We start from the raw sequence: 26018 nt of genomic DNA on the forward strand, positions 1-26018 counted from the left end.
CCCTTCCAACCTCAACCCTTCTGTGATTCTGCGACACAGGCACAGGATCATCTAAGATAGCTGGATGTGAAAAAAGAGCAAAGATAATCTAAATACAATGCTGAGGTTCAGTATGTGCAAACACTAAAGAAAATAATTAAAAAGACTGCTGTCAGTAGTCATGTAAATAATAAGTCTACAGATTAATAATAACAGATTAATTTAGGCAGTAAATCTGAAAATAGTGTGGAGGAAACACAGCACAGAAATTCCAGCTCAGGTAGGAGGAAAGAAGCAATTTTAGAGGCAAATGAAGGAACCTGACTTGGCTCAGGTCAGACCATCAGCATGCAAGGGGGAGCAAGGAAGTGCTTATCCAGCAACTTTTGCCCGAGTCCCTCATGAAATTCGTAAAAACCTTTGAAAAGGTGACTCCATACTTATTATATTGATCTCTGCAGATTCTGGATTCCTTTATACATGCAGGGGATTGGGGAGCAGAAATTAAAAAGGAAAACACAGCAGCTCCTGCAGTGTCACAGCTGTCCTGAATAATCTCTTACTTTATAAGTACTTCACCAAACCAGCTTCAAAGCAACAATGCAGCCTCCAATTCCTGACTTCACTGAGTGTTTCCTCTTGCAGATCCAGCTGACAATCCAAGTGAGTCCCAGCTGAGGGTCTAAGCAAGCGATAAATCCTCTACTGTGTGCTGCAGTTTTCTCTAGAGTCAGCACGATTGCTGTTATTTGCTTTTTCTTTGATTGTCTCAGCATCAGCATTTTACTTCAGCTTTTTTCTGGGGAAAAATATGAGATATTTGTTCAGATTTTAGTATCCAAAAGATATAGAACAGAGCTAATATTTACATGATGCAAAAGCAAAGCAATCAAAGATTATTCCTGTTGAATTTATGCCACGAGGCCTGCTGTCCTCTATATCAGCTATGCTACTTATTGCCTTAGCACTTTATCAGAAGACAAAGCATTTCAGGCCAGGCATGGGAACGGAGGCCCAGGAAGCATCTCTGTCGTATTCTGTGGTGTTTAGGTCACTTGCACACAACTACAAAATAAAGTTTCAACTTTCTCCTGAGGCTGAATATCTGACGGAGTCATTGCATCTGTTTTCCCCCTCTCAGCTTTCTTAAGGGTTGGGGGGGTCTACTCAGACTCATTTGCTCCCTGTCTTTCTAGACTCACTCTGCCTATTGATAGAGATACTGATACACATCCAGACACCCATCCCAGCATGCCCTTTCCCCACCTAAAACCAGCAAAGCAGGAGCTCTGCTCTCCTCTTCACCAAATGTGAGATGCATCCTCCAGTGCCTGGCTGCCTTGGTGCAGGCAGGTGGTGGGTCATTCATGCTATGGGCAGAATGAAGGTGGAAAGAACAAACCATGGGCAGCAGTGCAGAGGGCAAATGTACACGTTCAAAATCAGAGTGAAATGGTGTTCAGGGCCTATAATTTGTGGTGCTGGTAGAGAAAGTGCTCTACTGCTTTCTCACCATAGCAATATTGACTGCTAAGCCTGGAGCGAGGGGATTAAATCCAACATGCCTTCTACTGCTGCTCACAGCCCAAACAACTGAGACTTAATTAAACTACAGGACAAAGCTTTCTCTCTGCCTGGCTGTCTTGCAGTTCTGCCTGCTCAATGAGGCAGGAAAAATGATGTTAAAACTGAATAAAAACAATGCATTTTCCAAATGACAACGGCTTTTGATAAGATACTAGGCTGGTAATGAGAAATGCAGAGCAGACAGTGGAGCTGACTAAAGGGTTTGATAAGCAAATCAACAAAACCTTTAAAGGGAGAGGGGGGAGGAAGCACAGGAATTCGTAGACAGGCAGAAGTGGCAGTTTGCAAGGGCTGATAAATGAACTGCAGCACATTTTATTTCCTATATTGCCTAGCATGTTTTACTAAAATTCTTATGTAAGATTTATAAGGCTTATGAAAAGTTTAACAGCTTCCCTTGCTTGACTCAGACCCATCGTTAAGAGTCTGGCTGTCTGCAGCCACTGCTTCCCTGTCAATTAATTCCGCATAATGGTCGATTTTCTCCAAAGGAGCAAAGTATAATTTGTTTGCACTGAAATTACTCATTCCAGATCAGGTAACTACCGACTGCTAAAATCACTAATCCTTCACCCTCCTGATTAAAAATGCAGAAGTATGCAGCCATGTATGAAGGACTGTGAACCCAGTCATGTAGTATGCAGAAGACTCAAACTGTGCTATTTTTTCCATGGGGAAGATTGTGTGTTATATGAAAGGTGTGAAGATGATAGGCATGGGACATTCTGACAAGAATTGTTTGCTCCTTCTCCAAAGTGTAGCAATTCCATCTGTCCTTCTCTAAAGCATCACTACCTGATGTGCAGTATAGACAAGATTCATTCTGGGAAGGCTGAAGTACTGCTCACAGGATATCAGTCCGAGAAATTATACTGCTGAACTGCTTAGGAAAAGGGCACAGAGGAGTACAACAACTTATTTGGGCTTCTATCAAAATAATTCAATTTTTTTCTGCTTTTTAAGCCCAAATATTTTAACAAATACAAAGCTATCCTTCCACTAAAAAACTAGATACATTACTTCAGTGGGATGTTCAAAAACACACAGCTTGGACTATTACAATAGCTTTACATCAGTGCTAAGTATCTTCGAAAATCTCTACAAAATCATAAAGAAATATGGTATTTTGAGTGGAATGATCAAAGATAGGTTATGGTAAAACTGTCAGAAGTATTTTAATATATCAGTAAATTGGGGGACGTATCTATTTTTAAGTGTGGCAAGTGTGAGGTGGTATAATATGGAAGACAATTCTGCCACTTATATGGCATCACCCACACAGGCATCTCTAGTTTTTGCTACCTGTGAACAAAGCAATGCCACTAAGACCTTTCTACCTACCCTCACCTTGTTGTTTTTGTGTGATTATATGGCAGTAAAGGTACTTAGAGCAAGTTAGACCAACTACATTGGCTGTTCATTTTTTGGTTGCATCTGAATATGCAACCTTGAGATGCTCATTTCAAAGCATCACCCGTGAGAGGGTTATCGGCATCAGTTCTGCAAGTGCAACCCAATTTGTGAAACAGGTTAGGTTAGAAAACAGCTGAAACCAAACTACTTCTTTACAAACTGGCCCATTTAATTTTAAAAGAAAATCGCATTTGGGAGAACTGTAGGACTAATACTGATTGGAAGCAGGGGGTGAGGTGAGGGTAGGTGATAACCACTTAACTTGAAACAGCAGCAGAAGCCCTTCTGTGATTGTGTCTGACTCAGCAGTTAGGAGAGATATTATGTTAAGATTTAATGGCAATAGTTAGATAGTACTGAATGGTTGCACAGGTTCCTTTTCACATTTCAGTTAGGGTTTGTTTTTTGTTTGTTGGGGTTTTTTTGTTTGGCTTTTTTTTTTTTCATGCCTAATAACCCCCTGGGGAAAAAAATTAAAAAATTAAGCACTGAGATTATTATGTAACTGCATGGGTAAGGCTCTTCTGGGATCCAGCTGGTATCCATGGGATTACCCAAAGGATAAGATCTGACAGCAAACCAGTCAAGGTTTCTTTTGGTTTGACATCTAACACCTCAGCAGTGTTCTGAAGATATTCAGCAAAGGTACAGAAAGCTTCTGCTCCCATTAAGGGAGATGGCTTAATAAATTATTTAAACATATAAACAAAAAAAGGCAACCTAGCAGAACAGCATCTGCCACTTTGGAACATTACCACATCCCTTACATTTTTTGCTTAATGACAGGAAAATTTTAGAGCAAAACTTCAAATGTTATTTTGCTGTTATTAGCATTATATTTTTCTAATAACTCTTACTATGAATATATCAGATTATGTTTTTATATGACAGTAGATAAGTTTGACTGGATTTACTTCCTCTAAGCAGAATATCACAGTATTAAAACCAAGGTATTAAAACTAGGAGTTCTGCACAAGAGAGATCCTATTTCTTTTCATTATATTAAGAAATTAATTTTCGATATTAATGGTTTTATTCAAGAAAAAGTATTTTTATTTTATTACATACATCTAATCTTTGATATAACTAATACTTTGTGTACATACAGCACAACAGTTGCTGGGTTGTATAGTGTAAAGGGCACTTAAAGAAATATGAGGAGGAACCTTTTGGTTGTATTACCACAGGACAAGGTGAATGATATGCAAAAGACTTGTCTGCTGTTAGGCAAGTAGTGCATTACACCTTATTTCCTATTAACATGCTGCACAGAAAAGAAAAAAGGATATTTACCATTGCTCCTCTTGTAAAACCTTGTGAGACAGCATTTTTAAATTAATAGCAAACCACAAGACTCAGAATCAAGGGTAATCTTTAAATCAAACAAAGGTATGAAAAAGTAACTATAGTAACTTAATACTGATTCAAGTGCTGCAGCCCCAAGGAAGACTGGAAATCTAACTATCCTATTTAGCCCTAAAAGCAGATGATAACTCAGATGACCGTATCATTTAGCACAGGAAAATAAAATGTTACATTACATCTAATTATACTTGTTTGAACTTCATGGCTTCTCTAAGCATGCATAGTCTACAGAAGACTTGCTTTGAAAATTCTTGATTGCACCTTTAGAAAAATCATGGCAATGACTCCTCAGTCTTAACTGGAATGGAAGATACTTCAGTAATCAGCAGAAGATTCTTCAGTAATCAACAGTAATCAGCAGAATCAGCACTTACATTTGAGAAGAGCAATAAAGAACTGACTTAGTGTTTCAAGTATGTGTGTATGTACACATGGTGATACGATTTTTTTTTAATTTTACACAACAATAACTCAGTATATGGATCATCTTAGGAATTGCAGGAAGGAAATTTCAATGGCAGGATGGGATTTTGGAGGACACAAAGTGGTTTGCATGCTTCAACACATTACATTCTCTAACATTTTAATCTCAGGCTTACTTGAAGTCTGAATTTCTTGTTTCGTATTGTAGTAGTGATTTTTCTGTTTCTCTACTTTTTAATAACTGCAATCTTAAAAAAAACCCCAACCTTTTATGGTTATATTTTGAAATATTTGGAACTGCACCTTAGAGCAGATTTGTAACTGAGTGTCATTGGCATGAAGATACTGTTTCTTGTTATGTATCAGTTTAGCTTTACAGGGATTAATAGGATTATTCTGTCCATCTTTCTAGAAATTTCCCTTACTGAGCAGCCTCCATTACTTTACCCAGCTTAGCTTTGCGGTACCAAGTGACAGAACTTGTATCATTCCTCTTGTGTGCAGCATAATATACATCACTGCCAGAAAGATTTTGCTACATAACATAAATTTTCCCTTTCTTAATTTTGCTCCTCTGCTTCTCTGTGCTGAACAAAATAATACCTTTCCTTTCTCAGTGTGTAAGTCCTTCAGCTATCTGTAGACCATTATCATGTCTCCCTTTTGTCATCTCTTATCCAAGCTAAACATACCTTAGTTCTTTTAATCTTTCCTTATAATTCACGATGCCTAGACCCAAGACAGTTTTCCTTGCTCTTCTGTAAAATCCCTCCAATTTGTTGATATCTATCTAGTGATGTGATGCCCAGGACAAAATTCTGTTGTAGAAGTGTTGTTTTCTCAACACCTGTTTATATGCAGTAATCTATTAATTTCCAGCCACAACACATGATTATTCTACTCATGAAAATTCCTTTGGACTTTCAGGTAGTCAAATCACACCTAAAGTCTCATTTGTATTCTTCTAGTCCCTCACCCCTTTTGTCACTCCTGCTTTACATGTTTCTTTCGTTTATTTAATTATATATGTATTGGAATTACAAAAAATCCTAAGTGATCACAATTTCCAAATGAATCTTATTATCTTTCATTTATGTTTCTAAATTTTAGGTTCCCGTTTATTATTTCTGATATGATGGGTGGTATTTAACTGTCCCAAGTTGGCATAAACTCTGAATTTCATTTACCTGCAGTTCAATATTTAAATAAAACTTCAAGTGAACACGGTTTAAACAATTTAAGGTCACGTACACAAATAGTGATCTATCACATTACAGCAAATTGTTGTTTCATCCCTCACCTTTCTTTGCAACATTTTTCTCCCAAAAATCAGTGTTCTATCTCACTAGGTACCAGAGTAAGGAATGTGCTTTACGTCAGCAAAGTGTGAGTTGAGACAAGTTGAGATATTTTTATAAAAGACCTCTATCAACTGGGTTATTTGTCCCTCTTAAACTAAGAAAATTAACAGGAACTTTTGAGGAAATGTCTATTCTGCATGAAAGCACAATGATCAGAAGCCTTTAACCTTCAAATGCCTAATTTCCAGTTGTGCTGAGCTCATATTGCCACTGTCTTTTTTAACTTGAGGATACTTGTTGCAATGAGGCACCAAGTAATTTAATAAGAAAAAGAGGAATCACCTAAGTCCATATCTTCTGAAGTCAGTCACTTGGCTATTTCTGAGGGTCTTGGCCTACAGATCTGATATTTTGCATGATACAAAATATAGCCTTCAGTTACAGGAGAGAAATTACCAGGACAGTTATCCTTTCCCCTTTTGAAGACCAGCATTAACTTTGTTTTATTGTTGTTGTTGTTCCCATTTCTTCCCATGATCTTTCCCCCTCAAAACAGAATAAGTCTGTGTTTCTGTAAATTCTTTCATTCCCTTAATAACTTAAGATTCATAGTCCAGAGTAGCTAATTTGCATATATTAACATTTCATACATATTGCTCATTTGCTCCTTATCAACAGAACTACTTTCAGTAACAGTTCTCTCAGAGCTGTCAAACTGAAACCTCTCAAGCGGGTAATACTAAGCAAACCAGTTTCAAGCGGCGAAGTACGCCAATGATTCAGCGGAACTGAGAAAGTTGCCTTTACCTCAGGTGACTGAGTTGCCTAAATCGAGACCTGCATCACAAGCAGCTCCTCAGGTGTCTGCAGGGTGACACAAGCACCCTCAGAGCTGCCGTAGCCCATCCGAGAGCTGCAGGCACCTCCTCCTCCCGCCACCGACCGGCCATAGGGGCTTTCCAGAGTGGCTGGGCGAGGATGCGGTGCTTGGGGAAGATCAGAAGAGACTGGGGACCCAGCGGAAGAGCACCTTCAGTGAAATTAAACTTAAAAAGAGCCCAGCCAGTCAAGAAACTACAGAAAGGGAAAGGAAGGATCTTTCCCATATGGGTCAGTTACAGGGAAAGGCATTAAGTACCTACTTGAAGTCAGAAAAAATTGTGGGTTGGAAAAGCACAGTTGAAAGCATAGTTTCTCTTAGAAATGATATTTCTTTTAATCCCACCGCATCAGGAATTTTCTTACATCTAAAATGCTTCATTCCAGTGCTTGGGCTTGACAAGCTGTAGTTGGAGTATGCTTTCTAAACTGGGGTTGTCGGCCAAATTATTCAGAGTGTACACAGAACATTTGTGGTTTGGGTTTTCTTAGATTCACCATCTGGGTCTGCTTAAGGTACAATTTCACAATAGAAATTGAAATACAGACAAGAATATTTGTGCTGATGAGTGGCACAGATGATGAAGGACAACTCTGTATCAAATATAAAAATTAAAGGAATGTGTCCCCCCTCACCTTTTTTTTTCTTTTTTTTTTTTTCCCTTTTCTTCTTTTAGAAGTCTAGTTACAATCACTGTACCCTATTTGTGGAACAGTATAATAAAAGCGAAAGCCAGTAATTAAATGTTAAATGTGTTACTGCTCACTGAATTGGATGACTCCTTTCCATTTTCATGCCAATTCCTATTGAATAATGTACTTTACTGCTTCAGATGATTTTCTGTATGCATGCTGTTGCAGCAGAAGCAAGTTTGGTCTGAGTGCCTTCAGCTTAACAGCATCTCTAGGGGCATGATCCATGCTTCCCTTCCCTGTTTACTATACAAACAGTGAAAAAGGGTGTAAACAGCATCTTTTCTTCACTGTTCCTTTCAGCAGCTTGGGCAGGTCAGAGCTCCTCTCCTCATGTTCACTGTCACTGCACCATACCTATCGTCTGTGTTTTAGCACTCTTTAACTAAAACTCCTTGAGTTTTACTTCTGTGGCATTTGGCCTTAATCCTCCCAGTCTAGCTTTAAAGCAATCTTCTCTTCCTCTAAAATACACGCACTTCTATATGTCTTACCTTGCTCATTTCCTGGCTTGAATTGCATGTCTGTAATATCATGAACAAGTTTCAAGAAGTGCATTTTCCATTTCAGATGGTCAGAGTTTAGCCATGTTACCAAGTGCTCCATCTATTCATCTTTCAGGTCCCGTATCAGAAAGAAAACTTTCTGGAAACAAATATTTTTTTCTCGATTCATAAGTCCCCTCATGCATCTCATAGGCAGTGATATGGCTGAGCTATGCAAGACTGTTCCTGATTGTGCTCTTTCTTTTTAGGAGATATAGGTGTATATGGGCAAGGTATTGCAACTCTGCTCCTTTAATTAGTCTCTGAGACCTTCCAGTCTAAAATGATGTCAAAGCAGCTTGTGTGAGACCTGGATGCTGCTTTTCAGTATGGATGGATGTAGCTGTCAGCTACATGTGAGCACAAGCAAGGATAAATACACCGGGGTGCCTCTCGGTTAAGAATGCATGAGAGAGCACTTAGACCTTGGTATGACCCAGCTTTCACCGAGCCAACATTGTGCACCTCATAAATTTTTCTGGTACCTCTTGATTCTCTGTTACTTTTACTTTCTCTACATTTATGACATCCTCTTCAAAAGAAGACCTGAGAGTGCTTCCATCACTAGAACAATCCCAGCAACCACAACCACCTCATAAGAAGGTGTCCCTACATTCTTGAAAAGCATAGAACAAAATATTTAGGCCAGTACTTTGCGACTGTCCTACTCTGGAGGCAATAAAACCCTGTCAAAAGAGAGCTGAGAAGAGAAAATGATACTGAGCATCGATGGTGGCTGTAATATTTCTTAGCTGGGGAAATATCAACAGAAATTTTTATATGTATGTGTGTGTATATGGAATGAAAGGGAGATTTGAGTATGAAACCATAACAGTATAGGTTAATTATCAAGGTAATACTAGCAAGACTAGAATACTCAGCTGAATTTTGGAAAACTGAAAAAAATGGCTATTACCTTGTAAAGGACATTGTAACTTTCTCCTAAGCTCCCCTTTTTGAGCTTAGTCCAAGCCGCAATAAGCTTTCCTCTGTAAATTTGGGAACAGCTGGTGAAATTTCCACTAAGGGCCAATTCATGGGCACACAAAAACATACTCTGTATTGTGTTTAAGCATCAACTAAAAAAAAGGAAAAAAAGACAGTAATATGCTTTAAGTCATTGCATACTGTAACTTGTTATATGATTCTTCTGTTGCATTGTGTCACCACTGCTGACACTATCAAGATAGAACAACAAAGAGACTGGCAAGGTTTACAAACTTTTAGTGAGGATGGACCCCACCGTTCCCAAGTCCATCCCTGCTAGACAAGGGAAGTCTTCCCCTCCAAATTTTTAAGGCCAAAAACACAACCCTAGTCCTGAGTTTAACAGCCTCCTTAGCCTCCTGCCACCTCCCATCCCTCCTGAGCACGTTGTCACGCATGTTTCCATAGCAGCAGCAGGACAGCTGTCCAGTTCTTTTATTCATGGTATAACAGTCTGAGGCAGCTACAGTTGTCTGCTTGACGGCTCAGAGGTCCTGTTATCCTCACAAGGGTGATCTGCTGTCACTCATGTATTCAACAGCACTCCATCAAGCACTCTGCTATCTTCTGTGCTGCAGCTAGGGTCAACACAGTCTTCCCCATTGTCCACTCTTCAAAAGAAGATGAGCCCTTTTTCAGGGGAGTGCTCTGTGAGACCCCATGAGCTGCACACAGCCTCACTGTTTAGCCAAGATGAATGCAAATTATTCTTGGAGCTCCTAAGAGGGCAGTGTGTGTCTTTGTGAACACTCTGTATGAGAGTCCTTCAGACTCGACCCTTATTATTTTATAAACCAAATATTTCCATTCTGTTTCTTCCATCCTACTTGATGTCCAAATATAGCTATTCTTGGGAAGACCCAAACAATGTTAGCAAATATCTATCCTTCCACACTTATCCTCCCCTCCTTCAATAATATAATCTGGAATACAATCCTCTGCTGAGAAGTATGTTCAGGGAGACATATAATTCAAAGTTTCTTCCCCGTCAGTGAATATGAACAAGATATCAATGTCCTGGTATTCAGAGCTGCCAGGCAGGCCTGTTCAGGCGTTTCTGAAAAATAATACTGCTGTGTCCTACGTCAACAAGTAAGGCTGTGCCAGTTCTCCCCAACTTTTCAAGGAGAGAGCTGCCTCTTGGGATTAGTACAGTTATCCATGATCTGTCTTGCAGGAACTCTGAGCAGTCAAACAAACCAACTTCAGTTGCTTCAAACTGCTAGACCATGACTAGAAGATCTAGACAGCTGTCGTAATACCAGTATTTCAAGAGTGTTCCTCTTTGTGTCCCAATCTAACAACAAATGTAAGGCTTTATGTCCCAGATACCTGGCTTTATCTCTGGAAAGTTACTGATTTTTCTGGTTGGAGACCCTTTTCCCATTTCTTCTCTTCTTGAAAGCATTTTTTCCAAGTAAAAGACAGAGATCAGGAAATACTGTTGGTCTTAGGAAGATAGTAATTCTTGATGTGCTGCTTACAAAGAATCTCACATTGAGCGTCAGATTTCATGAAAGAGTGCTTTTGGGCTGTAAAAGGAACCGACATTTCTTTTAGGGCCTCCCCCAAAAGTGACCTCCCTTTGGGATGTTCCCATTTGAAAAACAGCCAGATGGGGTCCCAGTCACTCTTTTGCTAAGCCTTACAGACTTACTGAACTATCTGGGAGCAGTACTATATCCAGAAGAGCTGTCTGTAAGAGGATCTTCTGCCAGATATGTTTTCATGGGTGCTGCACATAGACAACCAATGAAAGGAGGAAGAATGGCTGCTTGTTTGCAATTTTTCCTGTAAATATATATATATATTAGGCAATACATCTCCAATGCTTCCTCTTAGTCCTCTTCCCTCTGTTCTCTAATTGAATATATAGTTTCTTAGGATGAGAGGAATTGAAATGACTGACTGTTCCACCCCTCATTTTACCATATGTGTAGCACATGGAGAGAGAAGGGAGGGATGTCTTTAAAAATAATGCCAAAGAAAAAAAAAAAGACTAACAATACTAATAATGCTGACATAATAGTTTCCACAGTGTTAACGCAGGCAAAGACAATGAATTTGGAAGAAGAGTTACTGTTGTTTTTATCAAACTGTTCAATTCCCATAGATCCTACTTCCACTGAAGCCAAGAGGAATTCTGCCATTAGTTTCAGCAGAGCAGTGCTAGTCTTGCCATGCTTATTGTGGACTTTGATCCTGCTGATGTTTATGTTTAGGAATAGGCATACTGGGCTCGTGCATGAAGTTAATCACCTGCTTGAATGCTTGCATATAGACTATCAGATTCTGGTCCTACAAATATTCATGCTTGAACTCAACTTCAAACACAACAGTGTTCAATCTGAGTATGTTTTCTGGTGAAGCCAGAAAAAAGCCTCCTGGTGAAGGAGGCTATCACCTGCACTGTGCTTTGAATTAGGTCCTGTACTTTCTTCCCTGGTTCGTACTGTGGTGTGTAGGGTACTTAGACAAAGCTCATCCTCCTAAGGGGAAAGATAAGCAAAGTTACTTTCTCATGCTGCGATCCCATTTATTTGTGGGTGGCTGCATATTTAATTTTGGAAGAAATTATAATCTATTAAATATGCAAAGCCTGAAAAAGCAATTTTACTGTTTGTGAAAGAGTATCTCAGTGTAACAATATTTCTAATACATGGCTTATATTTTTTTCATAATTTTTATGTCAACCAAATTTTGGACAATGAGATTGAAATTACACATGTGGGTAGACAATATTATCATATTCAAGAAAATGTGCCTGCTCAGCTGTGTAAAAGGGTACATGCTGCCTTTAGCAAATCATTTGAGGCTTTTCAAATAAAGCAATGAACTGGTAATGGTGCCTGTCAATTGATGAAATAGCCTATTTCATCTACAGATAGGATTTTCTTCTGATTTTGATTAAACAAAATGTCTCCAAAGGAGCATGGTACCTTATTTGTGATTTTTTTACTCTTCAAGTCTTCCTGAGCTATTGGTATTCTTCAGTCCCAATCTGAGATATTTTCTTCAGGAATATGCCATATAGTCCACTCTACCATTGCTTCCTTCTACAGCAATAAACATAGTGTTTATCATTACATTCCCTATATATACTTTCCATAAATCACACTAATCAGAGAAGGAAATACTAGTTTTTATTCTCACTGGTTTACGTGCAATGAGGTGTCGTAGGCACGGTCCTTTTGCCTTTATGATCTTCTAAATGTACTTCTTGTTGAGTGCCACTTTGTTCTTATTGCCTACTGCTCACCGATGGTTTTCTTAATTTCTTCCTGCCTAGTTTTTCAGAAACATCATCAAGGTATGAAGAGACTAACAATGAAAAGGAAATTAGTAGCTGGTGGCACTGCATCAGAAAAATTATTATTCTGTTATGACTACAAACAACAGCATCAAATGTGAAAAGAAACTTCCAAATTAATTAGCACTTAAGGGAAATGGGTTTGGAATAATTATCAGATTTATTTTAAGCAGCTATATTTACAAGTACATCTCTGCTTTCTATTAAGTCCTTCTAAGGAAAAATAACAAATAAGTACACATTTTGAGTTTTGGATCTGTTCTATGTTCATACTTTTTTACAAACAAAGGCTCAGTAGAATAAAAAAGCAATGGTATTGCCCTGTTCCTCACAGCTCCAGTGAAAGTGAAAGTTGCCTATTCTTCCCAAAGGCAAAGAGCCTTTTATCGCTCCTATATGTGTGGGCGAATAAGCATGCTCTTCTCCATCTTCCATACTGTGACTCTCCCAATGTCTCTTAGGTGAGTAGGCTGTGCCAACAGCCTGTATACATCCACTAGGACACCTCTTAGCAAGCCCAGTGAGGCTACTTCCAGCCTATTGCAGCTACAAATGGATATAAAGAGACCAGATGTGATCCACTCTTCATCGCTATTCATACCTTAAGTACTATTTCACATATCTTTTCTCTTTTTCCCTCTAAGCCTATCTAGTGCTTTCCAAAGTGACTGGGATAAGTGATCAGGGTCACAGAATCTATGCATCAGCTTCTTGGGAGCTCAAAGGTTTCAAATAATCTGAACACCAGATGTACTAAAACTTTTATTATATCTCAATTTCCCTTGAGCATTCCAACTCTGCAAAAAATAAATTAAAAAATCATTCTTTATTGTCTTCTTCCTGCAAGGATGGTAATAGCTGGGAAGAGAAAAATAACAAAACTTGAGCTAGCTAGACTGCTGTTATGGTAAATGTGTCATCTCTGCACATTTGCATCTACTTTGTTTAATATTTTTCACATACAGGTATTTCATCGATTGGAAGAATGATGTAGACAGCTACTTTACAATAGATGCTACTGAAGGAACCATTGCAACTAATGAATTACTGGACAGAGAAAGCACAGCACAGTACAATTTCTCTATAATTGCAAGTAAAGTTAGTAAGTATGACACAAACTGAATTAATATGTTAATGTGGTATTTTTTTCAGAATGTAGCACTCAGGCATAAATACGCTGTGAAGAGTGCATGTATTGCCAAGAGATTATTTAAGAAGGCCCAATAAATATCATTTTGCCAGACTCACTGTGAGTCTGTATGATGTTCAAATGTATGATGTATGATGTATGGTAAGGTTTTTCTAGTAGCCCTCATGTAGGCACAGTTCCTTCAGAAGCTGAAAAACATTTTGTCAGTGCGAAGAGTATGAGGAGCTGTATGGAGACCTTCCAATTCTTATTTCTGATTTTGTAATTCACTCCAAATGAATTAGGTTAGTCAAATAACAGGTCTGTCAATCTGCTTTTTGAAGGCAGAAATATTTAAAGACTCATTCGATTCTCAGACAAAAAGTACACTAAAATTGAGTTAAGATTTAAGGCCCTAAATGAATGTGTGTTGCATGTCTGCTCTTGTGTTTTCTCTCTGCCCAAGACTTTATGCCTAACCACATTTTTTCTTTTCCTATATGATTTGTGGTGGGGTTTTTTTTCATTTCTTGTCTTTGTGTCTTCTCCTATATAGCTTTTTTTTTTTAATAAGAACTCCCTTCTTCCACTGTATTATGTAGCTGCAGCTTTCTTCATTGCCATCCTTCTGTGTAGCATTCCTCCTTCATGATTCTGTCTAACTGAAACTCTCATAGGCATATACCACCTTTGAATACAAGTCTTTTGGTCACTTAGTGGTTGTGTAAAGGCCACAGAAGTCTTTCTGTTAACATCAGTAGGCTGTAGAAGAGGACCCTTGCTGTGTTTCCTATTCATTCTGTATTGTTTATGTGTCCAGAAATACAAGTTTCTAAAGCAAAGAACATGTTTTCCTCAATGTATTGCTTAGCACCAAGTCTTCAAACAATAATACATACTACTAACAGGAAGAGGGAGATTTTGGAAACAGCAAAGGTACACATTATTTAAAATAAAAAAGCAAATTCTCAGTTGTAGTTATCTCAAAAAGAACCATAGGCTCACTCCCTGGAGCCTGATAATATAACGAGGACACCAGTCAAATGAAAACTTGAAATTTATCCATAGCTTGGAAGAGGAATACACTAACCGAGGAAACTAATCTATCACAAGTGATTGAGTATATGGAGATACATATACATGTGTATATTGACAGAAAGTCCAGCAGAATTGTAATTTATTTCCAGAGAAACTGAATGGCAGGTAGATGCAGAGGGGAGGTCTCATAATGGTATATGTTTCAGTAAAGCTTAACTATTTAGATTTATTGGTGGACAAAGAACATTTAAGATTTGTAAATTTTTTCTGGCAGTAAGGCAGCAGTTTTAGTAAATATGGTGTGAATCTGTTTATTATTCCCAAGAGTAATTAAAGCTAGCTAAAACCTCCAAGTCTACTTGTCTGTGTACCTTCCTGGCACATATATAGTAATATCATGTTTATGTAGAGCTGTATCAGGTAGGCTATATTATGAAATTCCCAATTTTAACAATTGCTTAGTTAAGAATCTACACCTAAGATGTATTTGTGATTCATTTCAGCATACCTCAGAATATTTATACATTGGCCATTATCCATAGCATTAAAAACAATTGCCATACCGGTACTACACGACTAATGGACAATATTTTGGAGGATTTGGGGTATGCTAACGGTCAAAACTTTATATGCAGTTGTCTGACTAAGAGCTAGCACAGAAATAAAGGCTGGGGTTTGAGGGATGACACACTGCACACAACCAAAAAACGTTAGAGAGAAGAAAAGAAAACATCTGAAGAAAAAGAGGGGGAAAATTACTGTATTTGAAGAATTTCTGCTATTAAAAAAAGGCCACTTGTACAGTGCTGACGTAGAAACACTGACACTGCCATCTCTTATTAGTGAAAAAGTGCACTGAACAGTGCCTTGACATATACATGATTACCTAAAGAAAGTAGCCTGGTATTGCAATCAGTTGCATGAACTTGCCTTAGGAATTGACACTATTGTTACCTAGGTATTTTCAGTTCTCCATGACCTTATCTCTTTAAAATAAACAGACTCCAAACTAGTAATAGGCATATTAAGTTCTGTTACTTAAAAAACTTTATTGCTAAAACATGTATTTTGCCTTCTCACTGTGAGAGAACAACAACAACAACAAAACCCCAGCTTTTGAGACACAACCTAATGGTCATTCTACAAATTATCTTTTCTTGAACATGCCAATTATAAACAAAGTCCACCAGCTTTATCCCCATCAAGTCAGAGAGGAAAATAAATTGAACCAACTTTGCCATCATTCCTCTACATGTGGAAAATGATGCCAAGGTCATGAGCAGGCTTGCATGGACTCCCTGCCTGTGCCTTAGCCCAGGGGCCTTCTAAGTGATTGTTCCTCTTTGTTCTTCTGTGGCTTCAAAACGAAACCCTGTATGAACACAGATGATGCTTGTGTTACATTTTTTTCTCACAGCCAGTAAAGTCTTGAAGTAATATTATGACTTTTGAGCAACCAAGTTACCTTTCAAACAATGGCACAAATGGCATGAAGTTTAGATAGCTAAACATCGCAGCAGGCAATTGATAAATGTAAATCTAGGTATGGATGTACCATTTAGACTTTTCTTACAAGCTGATAAATCTACTATTAGCATTAAAGCACCAGATGTTATAATTTTTAGAGGAATACATTTCAAAAATAAGGCAAAAGATAATTACTTTGTCCTTATTAAAGTAACCTTTGCTGACATCGCCTATTGTAGAGAAAAAAAAGTCTTGTTCAAAAGCCTGGTTGTTTGGGAATTTGTAAATGGTTTCATGTCCAGTGCCCTCATTTTGCATTTATTTGACATATATATTAATATACATATATATATACTGAGATTATTCTTCCCTAAACTTGAGGTTCTGCCCCTTCATCCCTGCCTATACCAGACATGGTGCAGGTTGGCAGCTTAAAGAGAGATAGAACTTGGACCTTTAGCAAACAGTTAATTATTAAATCTGCTTGTTTGTGTCAACTTGTACACTCACAGCCAGGGAAGTCCTGGTTACCCAGCAATAACACGGTATATTTTGCATATGGACAGTAGCTGCTGGTTCCACATAGGGAATAAGGGAAGTTACTCTACCCAAGTTATGCAATGACCAGCTCTGACCATGTATCATTATACTGTGATCTTTATTTCTAACCCGAAAAAAATTCCAAACATCTGATCTAAACACTGACTTGGAAACTGTCTCCAAATAGCAGCACAACTGACTCCTGAGAATATCTCAGATGTGTACCCAGTGTGGAGCGATGGATAGCGATGGATAACACAAGACACCATAACTTTATTTTCGCCCTTGTTAAAGAAGCCAGTCCCAAAGTAGAGATCTTTCTAAGTGGAAGGTGGCTGATCAGCTAACACGTGGATGATGACACAGACCTGAAGGCAGCTGAATGTAGAAGGTCCCTTACCTATCCATAGAAATAAAAAATCAGCATTTATATAGAACAAAGTGCATGAACAGGGAGGGGATGTTTCAGACTCACAATTTTTTCCCCCTTTTCACTTCCCAGTTTCTCCGTACTTTTTTTTGCTCCCTGACTATATTTCATTGTAGTTTTTTTTTCTTCTTAGGGTAAATCAACAGCCTAGTAGCCTTCATGGTTGCTGTTTCTGAATATTTTTGATCCCACAGACTCTGTCCAAACTAATAAATTAAACATGGCTTGCATTCATTTCAAGCACAAAAGTCAGCTGGCACTGAGTAGCCTATTTCTATGCCATTAAACACTTTTACCTTCCAAACAGAGTGCCACATGTAAATCGATTCTTTGAGAGTGGTCCCTCGCCCATACTAACTCCCAGCACATGCATGTGAATTGTCTGCAAGACCACTAGGCACCCCAGGCCAAAACTGTGCCAAGGGCTGCTGTAAGAACATAACGGTATAAAAAAATCATAGTCCAGTGCTCAAAAAGTTCCCCAGTGTGCTGCTTAATTACCTAGCATGGAAATGGTTTTTGCATCTTACAAAAGAGGAAATAGGTAAGATGCATAAGATTTTATTTCTGCTTTCCCATCCTCAAGGTGCTAGTTAAGGTTGAAAATAAATGTAAAGTAACCATAATCCTTCCTGTCCAAACCATCTTCCCAACTCCTCTAACTCTAGGCCCAAATTTTGTAAATGCTAAAGAAACCTCAGCTTAAATCTCAAGATGGGGTTTATCTTCTCCTGCATACCATAACTGGGATTAAGGAATCACCAGTTGTCCTCAATGGTCAGTATCTATTTTCTCAGATATCTTGGATTTTCACAAGTTCATTATTCAAAGTATTTTACATATTTTCTACTACTGTAATATCCTTGAACCATAAAGATGTTAACACATTATGGTACTTGAGCAAAAGGAAGCAGGGTTTTCACTGTTTTCCAGACAGAAAAACTGAGGAAGGAATAAGTTAATTAATTTGCCTGTATCTTACAGGCTGAATTTAAACCTGAAATCAGTTTCTTAATTCCTAGGCTAATGATTTAACCAATTTGTCTTCTCATCTGTGTAATCTGGGTTTAAAAGGCATGACCAGATGTTTTCAGTGACTCACTGGTACCAGCATGCACATCACTGCTGTGCTCACAGGGCTCAAAAAGATTTGATTTTGAGACAAACAGCAAACAAAACAAAAAGAGAGAAAATGGAGGCCAAGTCTGCAAAGTTGTATTTCAAATGCAATTCTTCATCCTTGTTCACATCAAGTATTATAGGTCTTTGCAATTATATATGAATTCAAAGCTGTACACAATCTTCTTGCAGTCTTCCTTTATATACATGAGTAGTTAAACTGAGATCAGTGCAAACCAGAAAGAAAATTAATCACATAAATAAAGTGAAATCCAGATGTAGGTCCATCTTATGCTGTAGTAATTCTGTTTATTTTCATGTTTGATTTTTGCTGACCATTTATGCAAGGTAACATTCTACCTTGCTAAAATACTTGGCAAGAAAAGATTTTGGACTCTAATATATCTTTCAAAGAATCATAGAAAATAAATCACAGACCATCAGTGAGAAATAAATGTAAAAAGTATACTCATATTCATGTATATTTCCAAAGCATGCTAGCCTATCACGATTTTGAGGGAAGGCAAAATGTCAAATTTCTTTGTTCATTTTAAAAATGTACAGTCCCATAATATGTATAATGTTCCAAAAGGCTGAAAAAATAATATGTAAGATACTTCAAAAAACTATAACCTAAAAAGGCTTCTTATAGAAACTGATATGTTTAATAGAAATTATCAAAATCAGCTAATATCTCCCATGTACATGATGCATAAATGTACATGATGGATAAATTTTGAATACATTCTTTCTTTTACTGAAAAGGCATTGTTAACATATTTGTAAGAGGAAACAAACTAACATCTATGCCTGTACTTTCATGGTAACACATTAGTCTCTAATGTGTCTCTAATGTAACACATTAGTCTCTAATGTGTTTGGAGAGTGTATCCTGAACTCCTGTTTTTCAGTGTTGTACCTTAAAATAAACACACAAAAACTAAAGGAAAACATGAGTTACTCCATGCGAGTTGCTGTGTTCTTTGCAGGAGGGAAGATTTAAGTTAGGTTGTTTCTGCCAGTAACTGCATGAACTTGACCTACTCAGGGCTTTTCTGATCTCTGTATATATTCAGAGTCGGGTTCCTGCCCTCTACAGACTAAAATAACTTTTTAGTACTTTTTAGTTTCCTATTATACAAAGGAACCAATTCAACTGTGAGCAAACGATCTAGATTTCTTCTGGTTCTTCAGGCACCTAAAGAACCACTGCCTAATTCCCAGCTGCTAGACCAAACTCTCTCTTCGTTTATACTGCACAATGCCTTTCCCCAGAGAGACATTCTGCAAGTAGGGATGATGCTGAATTGGAAATGAATGAGGATTAAAAGAGATATTATTAGATATGGTTGCTATTAATTAAATATGTTCATAGGAAGGAACCTCAAATATTGTGTGATTTAGGTAGTGGGTTTTGGGTTTGTTTTTTTTTTTTTAGATTCCAAACTGTTTGTAGGTTGGTCAGTTTATCCACTACTTGTAAACAGGTACACTTCTACTTGCAGCTGGTCCTATGTATAGGAAATCATTGAGGAATACCTTTTGGCTTTGACAGAGGCCTTTTGAAAACACTTTATTTAGTAGTTCCCTAAGAACAAGAAAGAAATCATGTAAAAATTCCACAGTGCCACCATGAAGAGTCTTTGCCCCTTGCTGTGTTAGTTATAAACAACAGAAATGCAAAGGTTTATACAAACTACAACGTAAGCAGATAATGCAAATAATTTGAAAGGTCCATTTATGTTTGAAGATTCAAGAAAACTGTTCTTGTATTTAACCATGACCCCATGCTGTCACTCCTACACCACCCTGATTCCTAGCATAGATTTCTTGAATAGTTAACTGTCTGTATAGTGGTTGCCACTCTTCTTAAATGCAAAAGGATAAAACAATTATTCTTCTGACTCACCAGCTAAACTGTTTTTTATGTATCTGCTATCTTGCAAGGGGTCTCAGCATAAAGTAAAAGAGAATACAGTCTGCTTTGTATTGAATTTGTGCTTCCTTTCTGTCAGGCATTGCATTTGCAGGTAAACTTGTTTATAAAATGCATCTAATGACTGATGAAGATTATCCGCATGGGTAGGACAATGGAAAGAAGCATAACATATACTGGTTTTTAGCATGGTTTTTGCTGCTTGCAAATACTTATGCAGTTAAAGAAATAACTGTTACAACATAGCCTAATGGTTTAACCACAAGTTGAATGCTAGCTCTACATGTTTCACTGCTAAATTTACCACTGACTCTGTCTGGCTTTCAGCAAGATTTTTCTTTATATCTTTCCTCTTACTTTTGTCCATCTTCTAAATGGGTATGCTCCATTTACCTCCTTAATATCTTGAAGATGTAAACAGTAGCTGAGTAATAAATACTGATTTTCTGCATTCCACTGTGGTAAACAGAATTCATTTTTGATCATTGGAAGCATTTTCCACAGACTTCATGAAAAGTGATCTGAGAAAAGTTTACATCTTTAATTATAGGTACAACTTCCAATTCTTTAATTTATGCTCTGATAAACATAATCATCTTGATTGATTCCTTACTCCATGAAGAGTAATGGATCAACGTCTGGTACAAAATGATAAGAGGTTTGCTTCTGATTTCTCCTTAGTACAAATCAGAAACGGAAGTCAAAGGCTTTTAGAAGTTACAGTGCTGGGATCAAAACAGTTTAAGACAGCTCATGGGCACTGGTGATGACAACAAACATAAATAGTGTTCCTTAATGCTTTTCTCTTAAAAATCATTTACAGGTAACCCACTATTAACCAGCAAAGTGAACGTTATAATAAATGTCCTGGATGTCAACGAGTTTCCTCCTGAAATTTCAGTTCCATATGAGACATCTGTATGTGAAAATGCCAAACCAGGACAGGTATGTAAGCATTTGTAATGCTTGCCATTTTGCTTTTTCTTTCCTTATTTATAGCAACAGAAATTTCTGGGTTTTAAAATGACATCATGGTTAGAATTCTTTTACAAATAAAATGTCTGTGTTGGAAATACTCACCTTTTGAAATCCTATTTGTTGACCTTTATGGTCTATTTATGGTCTATTTATTTTTATTATTCCTGATTATATGGGCCTGAGCCACCCTTTACCATGCATTTAATAGCTATGACAGGAGAAAGAATCCCTTCCTTAAAGATACTTAAATATAAGGGTAAAACTGTAGTGAATAAATGGAGTAGGATAGATTAGACATGTTTCTGTGTCCTATTCTGAGAAAAAGAACCCACAATCCCAAAGACAATCCTCCTGAAAGCTTGTTTTTATAAGTAGTTTCAAATATATACGTAGCATGCAAAACCTATTTCAGATTCAGAATATCACCTTATATCATGAATGATGCCAGTATTAATAGAGCTGGCCCCAGAAGCTGTTGGCATGTGCTCCTTTTGCACAAAATTTGTTCAATTAAACACAGTGCTGTAAAGTACCACGGCCGACCATCATACATATTAACAGCTAATACTGTTTCCAAGACAAGACTTGTAACTTAACTGCTGAACTTTGAGAGTTACTGCCAGCCATGGAAGGAACACATTCAGCCTTCTGTGTAATCGATGACTTCTCTTTATATGTATGTAATACGTAATCAGTCCATGTGATTTTTATTGCCTTTATTACAGATTTGTAATCTGTATCATACTTCATATGACATTCCTATGTCATCTTTTTTTATATATGTTTCAACTAACTACCATACAACCTAATTTAACTTCTAGTTTATCAAATACCTTTAGTTAGTACCTTATTTAGGCACCAACAGTGGAAAGGGGAACCTTTTACAGGGAAGGCTGACACAAGCACTGAGCTGTCAAAAATTATAAATATTTAGACCTTTGTTACCTAAAAAAATGCCTTCCTTTTTAAAAGATCAGTGGCAACCCTGCTATGAAACATTTTAACTGCACTGCGATTACCTGAAATCTAGTAGATAGGACTCTGGGACCCAAAAGTTCCTTCATGCCTAGATGGTGCAGACCTTTCAATCCTCTGTACTTCATTTCAAGCTGTAAAGTTAGGGTGCAGTTTCGTGAAGTACTACAATATGCACCAGTTGTTACAGTGATAGTAGTAGTAGCAGATAAAGTGAACTGTCTTTAAGTAATCACTCACCTGAAAACAATCATTAGTATTTTGATACAAAAACCAAATATTAAATACTTCTGCTATGAATATGGGGTAGGTAAATCTTTCTGATTTCCTTCAGATATGTCAAAGCAAGACCTTCTGAGAAATGACGAGTCCTCTGGATGCTATAGTATTCAGATTTCTTGCCTCCACTGTCCAATATATTAGCGGAATGAGAGTAATCCAGCAGGATTTCACTTTCATTGTTTCATTTGATGTTCACTTTGCACTTCTACCAAACTGCTTCTTTCAGAAGAGTGAACTGACTTCAGAATTAATCTTAATCTGGTTTCAGGTGATACAGACTGTCACTGCAGCAGACAAAGATTTGTCACCAGCTGGGCAAAGGTTTTCCTTCAGACTGTCAGCTGAGGCTTCTAACAAACCAAATTTCACAGTCCATGACTACAGAAGTAAGTTGCTTACCCGTATCTCTCTTTCAGAGCAGCAGGCTGTGATTATAATGACAAATATGATTACTTTGTTTACAGTCATGTCTACAGACTAACTTTTTTTTTGACATTTCTAATTGTTAAACTATCTAGGACATATATTCATATAAATTCAGGTCTTGCACCTTTTCTCATTTTTAGGGACAGGAATTGTCAGAACAGCAAAGGCTGAGATTTCCCTACAGGCCTACAAAACGCTGCTACCTGCTTTATTTTCTTCCTTTTATCATTCAGTCTCTCAGGAAGAACTCATATGCCAATGCAGGTATACCTTTAAACAAGGCATTATTTCTGCCTTGTTTAAATACTATTACTTTGCCAACTGTTTTCAAAGTATCCGGCTATTGTGCTTTCTGGAGGATGCATAGTCCTGCAGAAGAATTAGTTCTAAATATGGACAGTGGTGCTGCAGGATAATATCCCACAACACTCTTAATTTGTAGATTTATATAATTAAAATCTCTGATTTTTCCCCCAATTTTTGTCATAACTGATAATCCTTTTTTTCTTTCTTTTTCACTTGAATGCTTTTAATAAATGGCAAAGAACAACCCAAGATGAACAAATTGATCTTTTTTTCTATCATAAACATCTTCAAGCATGTAGTCTTGTGAACAGACACAGCTAAAACATCAACATAAACTGTAGTAAGTTTTCACCACTAATTACTTTAATCAAATAAGGAAAAAATTTTTAACAATGAGTTTATCAGCTATTAGGTGATCTTTAAAGAACTGTGATATGATAAGCTTTTCATAAAAAAGGTTTTACATTACTCTGCAAAGAAAGAACACCTAAAGCCATCCAATAAAGTCCAGTAACATTCCTTTGCCTATTTAACTATGTAAGTTATAAGTGTTACTTTAAGAAAAAGTATATAATTCCTATTTTTTTAAATAATAATTATATTAATTATTATTTTTAATTTAAATTTGAGACGATACTGAGTATCATATAAAGACTCCTTTCTTGAGAATTAAGTAACCCAAGCCCTAAAAAGGGCTAGAAATGGATAATACACAGCAGGAAAAAAATTGCAGAGGCCACTTATTTAGCCTTTTTAAAAACCATTTAAGTATATGACTCACATTATTTTTGAAGCCATACACTTTTGTCAATGTTAGGTGATACAAAATTAAAGCCAACAAAATAAGCACAACTATTAATCCTGAAGACTTTTATCATTAAGTTCAGGAAGAAATAAATTTGAAACAACACAAAAATAAACTGTGCTAATTTTCTCTTTTTATATAGCTTCTCTGTGAAGATGACAAGACAAAAATGGTTTATTCCCAAACTTATTAGTGACTTTTATCTTAGTATGTCATAACTAGCTAAAAACATTTTACAGATGACCAAAGAATTTCACTTAACGATTTGTAAATGCAGTATATAATGAAACCATAATAATTCATAGATTGCAGACATGAATAATAGTAACTTACGAAACCAAAAATATGTAGATCAGTATTTTATCAGAGGCCATTCAAATAGTTTTCTTGAGAGAGACAGCTCAATGAATATGAAGGAGAACCTTACAATGGATTCAAGTCCCCTTACTTCTGTTCTTGGAAGATTAGGTCATTACTCTTCTCCAGAAGTGCTTAGTCTAAACAGTTTGGTTTTAACAACTGCTAGTATTTTAAAATGTTGTGGCATTTCAATATCTAACTATAATTATGCCAAGCAAGATTTAAATGCTTTACATCTGTGTCCCACTGGACTTAAAATTTTGGATAATTCCTAAGTTCGCTTCCCTTTGATGCTGCACTGTAATTTCTGTTATTTTCTGTTCCCTACTTAGCTGTTGGTAGTATTTCCTTGGAAAACTCAGCATGATGAACTTTGCAAAAGATTATAATTAAAAAGAAAAAAATATATTCTCTGTATCTTAACAACAGAAGAAGGAAAATATGCCTTTTTAGAGCTTCCTCATATTTTACATTAATTACTTTCATCTTTTCACTTTTCAACACATTTTAAGGACTGTATAGGTAGTATCTTTGTAATTATGTAGTCTTATAACATGAATACTGTGTATTCCTAAATACCTTTGTTCTTTTGGTCAAGATTTCTTTAAAGTAAGAAAAAAAATTCTTTCTTTCTGTCCATTTACTAAAATATCTTTTAATTTCTCTAAGATTTTTTTTTTCAAATTATTACAAAGTATTGTTTTAAATATAAGTCTTCCAGGTTATTTCTTCCAAGTCTTCTCAGGTCATTTTAACATATTTAATTCCTCAAAAGAATCTTTAAACTTAAAAAGGCTATCCAGTAATTAAACTCGGTGACCTTTCTCATTTACAGCTTTGGGAAATGTGCTTAGCATATAAGTTTGGTGAGGAAATTGCTCAGATATTATTAGATAATTAAATTTCCCCATTTAAACCAGTAATGTTGACACCAAGATGACTTTGGATCTCAGCAGTCTGTTAACAAACTTTCTCTACTGTGTAAAAATAAATGTGATATTCCCATAAAAATGGAATTAGAAACCACCAAGGCACACAATTTTTCATGCATAAATGTTTTTGTGTGCATGTACCTATATATACACTCTTAAAAGCATTTCTTAACACTTCCTAAAAAAGAAGAAAGTAGTACACCATTTATTGAAACATAAGGAAGACAGAAAAAAAGCTTTTGTGGAATATTTTCCAACCATAAAAAACTTTCTGGTTTTTGATGATATTACAGAGCTATTAGAAAAATCTGTCCAAACAGAAGCTCTGTACAATATTTTCAATATCTTCTGCCTTTTGTTTGCCAAAAAGGTGGAAGGTCTGCTCTGTGCACAATTTAGAGGTATAATAACACAACCTTATTTTCACTGCAGAAACCTTTTAAAAACATAAATACTGTTATCTTTTGATTTAGCAATTATGTGAGTACCAAGCAAGTACTTTGTGAAAGGAATTTTTTTTTTTGAGGAAAAAATCTTGTTCACTGTGTTACAATTAATGCTTTTACAAGTAAAGGTGTCGTTTAACATTTTTAAACACATCAAGAAACCCAATAACCAGTGCTATTCTATAGAGCTAAAAATCATGGGTGGTGTGATATTACAGCAGGTGTAATATGTTTGTAGTGCACCCAAGAGAATAAACTTTTCCAGGTTCCATACTTCCTCAGAATAATGAGGACAGAAGCAAGACAGAAGCTCAAGGTTGCCATTTGGAGTCTCTATGAATATAAACACAGGGAAATGTTATGTTTC

At 36.8% G+C, this 26018-nt stretch overlaps 1 protein-coding gene across 1 annotated transcript in view; it reads left to right on the top strand.

Moving 5' to 3' along the window:
• The window catches only part of CDH12 (cadherin 12), a 165799-nt gene that overhangs the window by 132237 nt on the left and 7544 nt on the right, over positions 1–26018 (top strand). Inside the window, exons 7-9 of the mRNA XM_075495640.1 lie at positions 13448–13584; positions 20965–21086; positions 22645–22762. Of these exons, the coding sequence (XP_075351755.1) occupies positions 13448–13584; positions 20965–21086; positions 22645–22762 (377 nt within the window). The remainder of the gene's footprint in view (positions 1–13447; positions 13585–20964; positions 21087–22644; positions 22763–26018) is intronic.

This window comes from Mycteria americana, chromosome 2 (assembly GCF_035582795.1).
Source record: "Mycteria americana isolate JAX WOST 10 ecotype Jacksonville Zoo and Gardens chromosome 2, USCA_MyAme_1.0, whole genome shotgun sequence".
Lineage (NCBI taxonomy): Eukaryota > Metazoa > Chordata > Aves > Ciconiiformes > Ciconiidae > Mycteria > Mycteria americana.